This window comes from Microcaecilia unicolor, chromosome 14, assembly GCF_901765095.1.
Source record: "Microcaecilia unicolor chromosome 14, aMicUni1.1, whole genome shotgun sequence".
NCBI lineage: Eukaryota > Metazoa > Chordata > Amphibia > Gymnophiona > Siphonopidae > Microcaecilia > Microcaecilia unicolor.
The window spans coordinates 38,648,137-38,659,256 of NC_044044.1; the positions used below are offsets into that span (position 1 = coordinate 38,648,137).

The window sequence follows — 11,120 nt, forward strand, 5'->3', positions numbered from 1 at the left end:
TCCTAGCATCCCCACAATTAATCTCCTCTATCCTCACTCATACCCACAGGAGTTGTCACTATTACTTACTTGCTCACAGCTCTCCGTTTCCTCCAGACCCCAACAGCCCAAAACGGTGGGGGGGTGGGGGGGGGGGGATTGGCAGTATTCACTATTCAACCAATGAGTGATCGAAGCCTAAATCTGGTGTTGCAGCTGACTCTCTGAACATTCCAAGCCTCATCCTGGCATCACCAGAGATTTTGACTCCGCTCCTACCAAACCCCACAGGAACTTCTTCCATCGCTGTGGGATTCCCGCAATCCCCACTCTCTTGCAGCTTTCTAGTCTTCACTCTGTGTTGCCCGATAGCTGTTCCCTTCAGTGCCCTCCTGCTCTACAGTTTTCAGCTTCCCACCTTTCACTCTTTTTACTGTCTTCATTTGTCAAGAGTGAGGGTCGAAATGCATCAGCTTCCACATGCCACCTCTTTCTCTAGATTAATCACCGGTAAATGTATGATCTGAATTCCTCAGAAAAGGTTCAGCCACTGTTTATTTAAAAACCTCCTTTGCTGCATTATGCCTTTCCTGTTCCTCACAGGTAATACCTCTAAAAGCACTATGGTGTTTTGTCAGGTTCCTAAATGCAGACCCTGCACTAACATTGACTCTGTCTCTTGCTATGGTCATTCTTCCCTGATGGAATTAATATCAATTCTTCTGTCATTGTCCTGACAATTTAGCTGCTGTTCCTGCAAGCTGAGGGTCCTGGTGCTTTTGCTCTATTTCCTTCCAAATGTGCCCTTGTTGAAAATAGACTTCCACAGACTGAGTTTTCTGTTATTGTGGAATCTTATGACTTGATTTTTCGTTTTGTGTACAGTGGAGGGGGGGGGGGGGTTGTGTTTTTTTTTTAACTGACTCCACTTCAGATGCCATTTCAGGAGTATTCCCTCCTTCCAAGGCCCTGAAGGCATTCTTTTTAGATATCAATTGGAAGGTTATCTGTGTGTCACAGGCCTTATCAAAGCCCAAACCCTGTTTTTCTTTTCAAATCCATTGTTGGACTGGGAATGCATGGTGGGTGGGGGGGAGGGGGAAGGTTGTCCTGATGGATTCAAGTGAAACCAACCACCACAAAACAGGCCAAAACAGCTCTGAAGCAATTACAAACTGGTAAAGACTTTATTGCTATTGAAGAGTCCAGAAATGGCACCATGATTCACCCCCTCGCTGAAGAGGAAACAAGCAGGCTGAAAGACTCCTCAGCTTCTCTTCTTGCCTTTGCTGACAGGCTTAGCTGGTGCTACGACAGGGCCTACAGACTGGTAAAGCCCTGAAGAAATCTTGTTCACATAATAGAGATCAAGCATCGAGAAAATAAAGCTGAAATAGAGAGAAAAAGACGTTTACTGAAGTCCAGTCATCGGTTTTGTCACTGTCCTGAAACTCCAGACATTGGCTGCTCCAGAATTTACTGGAGGCTAATTTCTAATCAGGTTTACTTCCAATGTCTTCTGGCAAAGTGAGCCATCTTGAGGGGACAACCACCATTATTTCCAGCTTTCAACACATAACTTACCAAGTTGTGACACAAACTCTGTGGACGAGGCCTGAGGCGAAGAGCGCTAGAAACAGGCATATAAGAACTGCAGAGGGAAAGAGTGACAGTGTCAGGGGGCACAAAAGCCACTGAAACACATTATGGAGGCACTTCTTAAAACACGGGATTGCAAATTCTTGAGTCTTTTGTACTCGGCTGGTAAGAAATGTTTTAGAGGGACACTTTTCGTAGAGTCTCCCTTTGGTAATTCACAGAAAGCTACTTCCATGCAAAGTCGGAACCTCATGGCATGCACAGAGATTTCAGCCCCATCCCTGCCCCTAGATAAATTTGTTTGAAATTTCTGCAAGCATACAGTATATTACAGAGATATTTAAAGAGCAAGCATTATTACAGTGCAATCAACAAGGAGTCAGGCCTCCTTTCTCACTCCAATAAAAGTCCTCACATGTCGAAAGCATTAACAGAGCAATGGTATCACCCCATATCTGAATGAACTGCCAAGCACAACATGCTTCTTCTAAGGGAGGACCGAGGTCCTCTGATGAACTATGAGGACTCCAAAACTTGTGTCAGTTTAGATAAATCCTTGCCTTGTCAAACAGTGTGTGAACTGAGAGGGAATGGTCCTGCCATATGAAGCTGAAAACCCACTGCTGAGCTGAACAACAAAACTGCATTAATCTCCAGTCTGTGCCCAGGAAATGTGGATCCTATCAGGGATATGCCCAGACTGAATGTGTACAGAATCAGACCTTTCCCCGGCTGGCTGACATATACCCTCTCTGATCCTAGCAAGAGACATCCAGCTTTCACTGAAGCTGGAAGTGACCTCACCACCTCTTACACTGCTCAAGAAAATATTTTTACTTAAAAACAATTCTCATGGCTAGGTATTGCAGCAACACACTGATAGCTTAGTTTCTGCTCTTAGATACATTTCTACTTTCATACTTTCTCCCAAGCCTTTAATACATGTGGTGACTACCTTCTCAGCATCTGGACCAGTTGCACATAACTTATTTAACTGTACAGGTAATTTGCCTTCAAATTAGCCACCCATCTGTTTATCCCAAAAAAATCTGTTTTACCCATCTTTCTGCAAGTCTATGGCGCTTATTGTAGAAGCGCTATTCATGTTTTAGATGGACATCGGGATTTAGACCTGCTACCAGGACATCCAGGTTTCAGAAGAGTGTTCCTATTGAGCAGTGCTGCAGTGGAGGAATTTGGGGAGGTCACCTCCTTCATCCCCCAGTGGTTACAAAATGGCTGAGAAAAACATCACGTTCCAGCAAATAAACATGCATGTCGTTATTTCAAAACACAGATGATCCCCCTTTGAACACTTCCTGCCGCACATGGCTGTTTTTTTAGAACATGAGCATTGTATCTGTTGCCCATTAAAGAATTTCATTTGCATTGTGCTGACATCGTATCACATCTGTGTTATGCTGCCTATTATAACCCATATTCACTTGCTCAGTACCCATGTCTGTTTTATCATTCCCACCTTAGTAATTCCCTTATTTGTCCTGTTTGTCTGTCCTAATTAAGATTGTAAGCTCTGTCGAGCAGAGACTGCCTCTTCATGTTCAAGTGTACAGCGCTGCGTGCGTCTAGTAGCGCTACAGAAATGTTAAGTAGTAGTAGTGATATTATTTCATTTGTACCATGCTGACATTTACCACATTTCTGTTATGACTGTTGTAATTCAATGTTTTATATATTTCTTACCTATTGTAGTTGTATGATGGATAAATATTATGAAGCAAATTATTCTGGACTGTTTCATTGTTACTGATGTATAATATCCACCTAGATCCTTCCAGTTAAGCAGACTATAAATGTCCATTAAATGTGTATATTTCTGGCATAAAACTGTAAGCTTTATGTCAAGCTGTACCTGCTGAACACCATCTTGGTATACAGTAGGTACAGGCAGTTAATAAATCCTAATCAATCAATCAATAAACAAAAGTATTATCCACCTAACCTACTATTTCTTTCGACCAGGCTCTGTGCCAAATCTGCCGCTACTTTTCTTCACTATGAGTGAAAATGAAAGGAAACCTAGACAGACACTTACTTTCTGGAAAAATTTTAGCTTGGAATCCTTTCCCAAAGACTAAATTTTCTAGGTTGTTGAAAGCCTGAAACATGAGAGTTAAGGCTGACATCACATTAAAAAAATTCTCTTATTCTGCTATCACCCAATGGAGTTCTACAAGGATCATAATATCTAGGCAACCCTGAAAAAAAATACAGGTTAACAAATACAACAGCAATGTCTGTTCAGACTTCAAACACTGGCCTAGGTTTCTCCATGCTGGATTTTCCTTCAGTCTTTTGCCATTTGCGGAACACAGACTGTAGAAGTCTGTCATGCATCGGCTTCAGCTCCCACTACTCTTAGCAAGGTAACACCTCAAAAGCCATATTGCGTTTCCATTCTCTTTCTATTTAGGCATCCCATGCATTTTTGAATTTGATCATCATTTTTGATTCTACCACCTCTCCTGGGTTTTCCAGGCATCCATTACCCTCTCTGTGAAAAAGTATTTCCTGACATTTCTAAGTCTAATGGTTGGTGGAGTGGGCTGAGAACCTGGAGAACTGGGTTCAATTCCCTCTGTAGCTCCTTGTGACTCTGGGCAAGTCACTTAACCCCTCCATTGCCCCTGGTACAAACAGACTGTGAGCCCACTAGGGACAGAGAAAGTAACTGCATTATTGTACCATTTTGGTTGTACTCACAGAAAGGAAAATCCAGGTTACAAGTACCTGGCAAGATCCCAAAACAGTACAATACATTTTATGCTGCTTATCCTAGAAATAAGCAGTGTATTTTCCACAAGTTCACTTTAATAATGGCTTATGGACTTTTCTTGTAGGAAATTAGCCAAACCTTTTTTAAACCCTGCTAAGCTAACTGCTTTTACTGCATTCTCTGGCAACGAATTCCACAGTTTAATTACATGTTGAGTGAAGAAATATTTTCTCCGATTCGTTTTAAATTTACTAATTTGTAGCTTCATCGCGTGACCCATAGTCCTAGTATTTTTGGAAACAGTAAAGAAGTGATTCATGTCTACTCATTCCACTCCACTTGTTGTTTTATAGACCTCTATCTCATCTCCCCTTAGCCATCTTTTCTCCAAGCTGAAGAGCCCTAGCCACTTTAGCCTTTCCTTATAAGGATGTTGTCCCACCCCCTTTATCTTTCGTCGCCCTTCTCTGTACCTTTTCTAATTCCACTATATCTTTTGTGAGATGTGGTGACCAAACTTTTTTCACCACGTTGAGATCCTCAGACACTATCACCCCAAAGTCTTTCCTGATCTGTGCATGTCAGTCTCTCACTCCCAGCACATACCGCTCTTTTGGATTTGTACACCCCACGTGCATCATTTTGCACTTCTTTGCATTAAATTTTAAACGGCCAGACATTTGACCATTCTTCTAATTTTTGTAGATCGCTTCTCATGTTGTCCACTCCCTCCGGGATGTCCACTCTTGCAAACCTTGGTGTCACCCACAAAAAGGCAAACTTTTCCTTCTAACCCTTCAGCAATGTCGCTCACAAATATGTTGAATAGAATCAGCCCCAGTACTGATCCCTGAGGCACTCCACACATTTCTCTATCTTCTGAGTAGACTATTTACCACCACCCTCTGCCATCTGTCAGTCTACCAGTTCCCAATAGGTCTAGTGACCCAAAACATCCTCTAATATACCTGCAAAATGAAGGTTCATTTACAAATAAATCTTTACTTCCCCCCTAGATCCTAGTAACTGCTCACTCAAAAACTTCCACCACCACCATCACCCCAACTTCATACGTCAGAGCTGCAGCACACAAAATTGCTATTCCCCCTGAAAAATGACTTCAATCTCCCTCCCCCTATTTAGTCACCTCCATCAGCTGTTACAAAGGATACGGTAAGAGAAAACAGGAAGAGGCTGGAGCCCAGTAGACCACCCAGGATGGTGAACCACTCACTGGAGGACAGCTGTTTGCTGTACATCTGCATGCCGGCAAAGAGAAGCAGTGAGATGAGTGAGGACAGAGCCAGAGATGTCCCGGTGCCAACCGCTAAGGCAGAAAATACAAGAGATTATTATTCAAGGGCTTGGATTTCTGTTGCCAATCCTGTACTGAGCGGTAATCATAAGAGTTTATTGGTTAATAGATCTTAAGACTATGACCTTGTTCTTTCTTGAGAAGGCACACTGGAGATCTGCATGCTAATTCAGGCATCACAAAATCAAGGATAGTATGTATACATGCAGCCTTATATATTAGCATTTCCATTGGCAATAAGTGCAAAAAATGAATCCGAATCTCTATCACAATGTACATATATTAGGATCTCTGTGTGCCTGTATTAGACATATTTTTATGTACCAGATACAGTGTATATATGAGAATCCATCACTATCTCAGGTATTTATAAATCAGGTACAAGTATTATCTTATGCTCTATATGGACACAACAGGAACAGTGCATGCCCTCATGCTCTCCCTTTCCCTATATATCGGCATCTATATCACATTTCTAGGTGTGTTCATATTAAAATTTATACACAGACAGGGAAATGTAAATAAATATACACCTAAATTCAAGAAAGCACGGGACAGGTACGTGAGATCTCTTAGGGAGAGAAGAAAGATGGATGGGCAGAATGGATAGGGCCGCGTATTCCTTATGCACTGTTATTTTTCTGTTTCTACCTCACTATCAGGCTTATTTTCGAAAGAGGACGCCCATCTTTTGACACAAATCGGAAGATGGGCATCCTTCTCACAGGGTCGCCCAAATCGGTATAATCGAAAGCCGATTTTGGGTGTCCCCAACTGCTTTCCGTCACAAGGACGACCAAAATTCCTGGGGGGCGTGTCGGAGGCGTAGCGAAGGTGAGACTTGGTCGTGCCTAACACATGGGCGTCCTCAACCGATAACGGGAAAAAAAAGGTGTCCCTGACGAACACTTGGATGACTTTACCTGGTCCTTTATTTCTTAAGACCAAGCCACAAAAAGGTGCCCGAACTGACCAGATGACCACCGGAGGGAATCAGGGATGACCTCCCCTTACTCCCCCTGTGGTCATTAACCCCCTCCCACCCTCAAATATCATACCCAGCTCCATGACAGCAGTATGCAGGTTCCTGGAGCAGTTTTAGTGGGTGCAGTGCACTTCAGGCAGGTGGACCCAGGCCCATCCCCCCCCCCCCCCCCCACCTGTTACACTTGTGGTGGTAAATGTGAGCCCTTCAAAACCCACCAGAAACTCACTGTACCCACATCTAGGTGCCCCCCTTCAACCATAAGGGCTATGGTAGTGGTGTACAGTTGTGGGGAGTGGGTTTTTTTTTTTTTGGGGGGGGGGTCAGGGGGCTCAGCACAATAAGGAGGTATGCACCTGGGAGCAATTTGGATTTGGTTGTTTCTGAGATGGGCGTCCTCGGTTTCCATTATCGCCGAAAATCAGAAACGACCAAGTCTAGGAATGACCATCTCTAGGGACGACCATCTCTAGGGACGACCTAAATGTCAAGATTTGGGCGTCCCCAACCGTATTATCAAAACGAAAGATGGACGCCCATCTTGTTTCGATAATACAGGTTTCCCCGCCCCTTCGCGAGGACATCCTCAGGAAAAGTTGGGCACCCCTTTTGATTGGAGTAGTGTAGCCAATAGGGCACTTCCAAAAAACACAAGGGAAACAAAATATCTCAAACACTGGATTTATTCATAAAGAGACTTGACACGGTACCGTGTTTTGGCAAAGGTGCCTGCCTCAGGAGTCTTACTATGAATTTAGAAAGACCAAAAAACACCAGACAGTGTATCAATACGCTGCAAATAGGTGAGATGGCACTCAGAACATAGCTCAAAACCAAGCATAGATAGCTAAAGACTGGCGCTTTCAGAAAACGCAATTACTGCCTAAAGCACTTTTGGTCAGATGAGCTTTCAGCAATTACTATAATCACTGGCCAAAAACTTCCTCCTCCATCATAATTATTCAAAATGCTCTTTCTATAAACAAATGTTTAACATCTGAGGTCTTTTCCTCCTAACACGAAGTTGAGCAGGGTTCTATATTGTATAGTATACTGCATGCCCCCTAGGACTAGGGCGCATGCGATGAAGCTACAAAGTAGTAAATTTAAAACGAAACGGAGAAACTCTTTCTTCACTCAACGTGTAAATAAACTCTGGAATTTGTTGCCAGAGAATGTGGTAAAGGTGGTTAGCTTAGCAGAGTTTAAAAAGGGGTTGGACGGTTTCATAAAGGAAAAGTCCATAGACCATTATTAAATGGACTTGGGGAAAATCCACTATTTCTGGGATAAGCAGTATAAAATGTTTTGTACTTTTTTGGGATCTTGCCAGGTATTTGTGAACTGGATTGGCCACTGTTGGAAACAGGATGCTGAGCTTGATGGATCTTTGGTCTGTCCCAGTATGGAATACTAATGTATTTATGGATCAGCAAATACATAAATAGTGCTTTGCTAGTTAATGATACACTTACAAGAAACACTCTTCATCTGGTTTCTCGTCACAGGCCTGTCTAATATGGGTGGGCTCTACAGCATAGGCCTCCGAGTCATCGAAACACACAAGCCCCTGCACCAGAAGAAGGTGGTGTCCCCTTTGGAGTGATTATAAGAGCATTTTCTAGAGGTCATAACAAAATAAACCCCCCAAAAACCAAAAAGCAAACAGTTAGGAATTATTAGGAAAAGAATAGAGAATTGGAACGGGTAGTCCTTGCTCCCTCCAGCTACTGCAAATAAAACACAACTCTTCCTGTACTTTCCCAGCTTCAAAGATGATTGTGGTTTATTATTTACTAACAAGCTAGTAAATGGCCTTTCTAACTTCAGCAACTTATTTCAGTGATTACCATTCTGTAGTGAGATACAATTCTATTATCCTACAACATGTACATTCTATGACAGAGTAAGCATAATCCTAATATACATAGAATGATTTCATTTTCTCATAACAACGTGAATCTTTTGTTTACTCTTTCCAAAAATACAAGGACTAGGGGGGGGGGGCATGCGATGAAGCTACAAAGTAGTAAATTTAATACAAATTTGAGAAAAATTTTCTTCACTTGTGTAATTAAACTCTGGAATTCATTAAGGCACTTAGCTTAGTGGGATTTAAAAAAGGTTTGGACGGCTTCCTAAAGGAAAAGTCCATAGACCATTATTAAATGGACTTGGGGAAAATCCATTATTTCTGGGATAAGCAGTATAAAATGTTTTGTACTTTTTTGGGATCTTTGCCAGGTATTTGTGACCTGGATTGGCCACTGTTGGAAACAGGATGCTGGGCTTGATGGACCTCTGGTCTTTCCCAGTATGGCAATACTTTTTTAATTGGGATTTATTAACTGCCTTTATGAAGAGATTCACCCAAGGTGGTGTACAGTAGGTAAATTTTAACATCAAACTTACAATTTTGTTAACAGAATAACAATAGTATAGACAGACACAGTGAAAGATGAAAACTTGAAAGCAGCAAACTGAAACCTAATATATACATTTAACAGCAGTGAAATTCAAAGAACAGAGGTATAATACGGCATAACAGCGATGACATATCCAATACGCACACAATTATGTAGTATGTACATATATTACCAGTGCATCTTTTCTAGCAAAAAAGGTGTTTGTATATAAGCTCTTTGAGCAGGGACTGTCTTTGTGTGTGTGGTGTACAGCGCTGCGTATGCTACAGAAATGATTAGTAGTGTTTGTATATTCCACATTCCTGTGTGTGAATCTATTTATATCTATCCAGTGATATATGAACGTGTCTCATATCTATATTTACTGGTCAGTTTCTATATTGTTATATTTCTAGTTCTGAAATGTGATTTATTTCCTCAGGTATTTCCCGCGCTTTTCTTCTCACCGGTCCATCTCGTTCCCCGCTCCCAACCCCCAACCCGTAGCTCCGACCCGGTTCCGTGACCCGCTTACCCATAATTCCTCCGCCCGACACGACAGCACAGCCGACACAAGAGGAAGCAGAGCAGTGCGCGCGCGCGCAGCCGGAAACGGTCGAGGGAGACCTAGGCTGCAGCGCCATCTTCCGTCCGGGAGGAGACACAACAGAGCCGCCCCCTCGGCTCAGCACTAGGAGGAGCAACAAGTACAGCTGCTACGTCTCAGTCCCAAGACCCAGCAGGTTCTATTGCAGGAGGCGGCATGACACTCAAGGCTGAAGCCGGTGGGCGGAGCTTGCCGCCATATTGAGTGACCCCCATACATTTGCAGAAGCTATTGAAAGCAATAGGAAGCTTGTCAGGTTTTATTAAACGTTCTTGTTTTTGCATTCCCTCTGTTAGGAGGAAGGGGGGGGGGGGGGGGGCTATATTTAAAACGTATTTGTCAGTGCTCCAGAGCTTGCTGTGTTATTTCAGTGCTGCACTCTACACCTTTAATTTTGCTTATGATATTTCTATATAAAAACAATATCAAGCGCTTATGACTGCCTATGTGAGTTTTTTTTATTTGAAAGCTTCCCAGATGTTGATATGTATCATGATAGTATCTGAGGATCTGAAGGCGACGAAACAGTGTGACAGGGCGGTGGCCGTAGCTAGAAGGTTGCTAGGCTGAATAGACAGAGGTGTGACCAGCAGAAGAAAAGAGGTTTTAATGCCCCTGTATAAGTCGTTGGTGAGGCTCCACCTGGAGTATTGTGTTCAGTTTTGGAGGCCGTATCTTGTTAAGGAAAATGGTATGGGATTTGCGTTACAAGACACATGAGGAGAGACTTGCTGAACTAAACATGTATACTCTGGAGGAAGGGAGAAACAGGGGTGATATGATACAGACGTTCAAATATTTGAAAGGTATTTTCCGGAGATGGGAAGGTGGTAGAACGAGAGGACATGAAATGAGATTGAAGGGGGGCAGACTCAAGAAAAATGTGGAAGTATTTTTTCACGGAGAGAGTAGTGGATGCTTGGAATGCCCTCCCGCAGGTGGTGGTGGAGATGAAAACGGTAACGGAATTCAAACATGCGTGGGATAAGCATAAAGGAATCCTTTGCCGAAGGAATGGATCCTCAGGAGCTTAGTCAAGATCGGGAGGCGGGGCTGGTGGTTGGGAGGCGGGGATAGTGCTGGGCAGACTTCTACAGTCTGTGCCAGAGCCGGTGGTTGGGAGGTGGGGCTGGTGGTTGGGAGGCGGGGATAACATAGTAACATAGTAGATGACGGCAGAAAAAGACCTGCATGGTCCATCCAGTCTGCCCAACAAGAAACCTATAAGTGTATACCTTACCTTGAATTTGTACCTGTCCCCTTCAGGGCACAGACCATACAAGTCTGCCCAGCAGTATTTCCCTCCTCCCAACCACCAGTCCCGCCTCCCATCAGCGGCTCTGGTACAGACCGTACAAGTCTGCCCTCCCCTATCCTCGCCTCCCAACCACCTCCCCCTCTTCCCCCCAACTTATGCAGTCTGTGCCCTGAAGAGCACAGATACAAATCAAAGTAGGGTATACACAAAAAGTAGCACATATGAGTTGTCTTGT

General features: G+C 43.3%; 1 protein-coding gene across 1 annotated transcript; it reads right to left on the reverse strand.

The window, feature by feature from the left end:
- Positions 1-1,139: 1,139 nt before the first annotated feature.
- On the reverse strand, positions 1,140-9,652 carry KRTCAP2 (keratinocyte associated protein 2). Its single transcript, XM_030188222.1, has 5 exons — positions 9,556-9,652; positions 5,488-5,642; positions 3,635-3,698; positions 1,564-1,630; positions 1,140-1,367 (listed from the first exon to the last, which is right to left on the reverse strand). Exons 1-5 carry the CDS (start codon positions 9,557-9,559, stop codon positions 1,247-1,249), a joined length of 411 nt encoding a protein of 136 aa, XP_030044082.1. The 5' UTR covers positions 9,560-9,652; the 3' UTR covers positions 1,140-1,246.
- Positions 9,653-11,120: the final 1,468 nt, after the last annotated feature.

Coding starts and splice junctions, on each gene's coding strand:
- KRTCAP2 (XM_030188222.1), bottom strand. Junction 1,631..3,634: donor AGCTAAAATTTTTCCAGAAA/GTAAGTGTCTGT, acceptor TTCCCTCTGCAG/TTCTTATATGCCTGTTTCTA. Junction 1,368..1,563: donor AGAGTTTGTGTCACAACTTG/GTAAGTTATGTG, acceptor TCTCTATTTCAG/CTTTATTTTCTCGATGCTTG.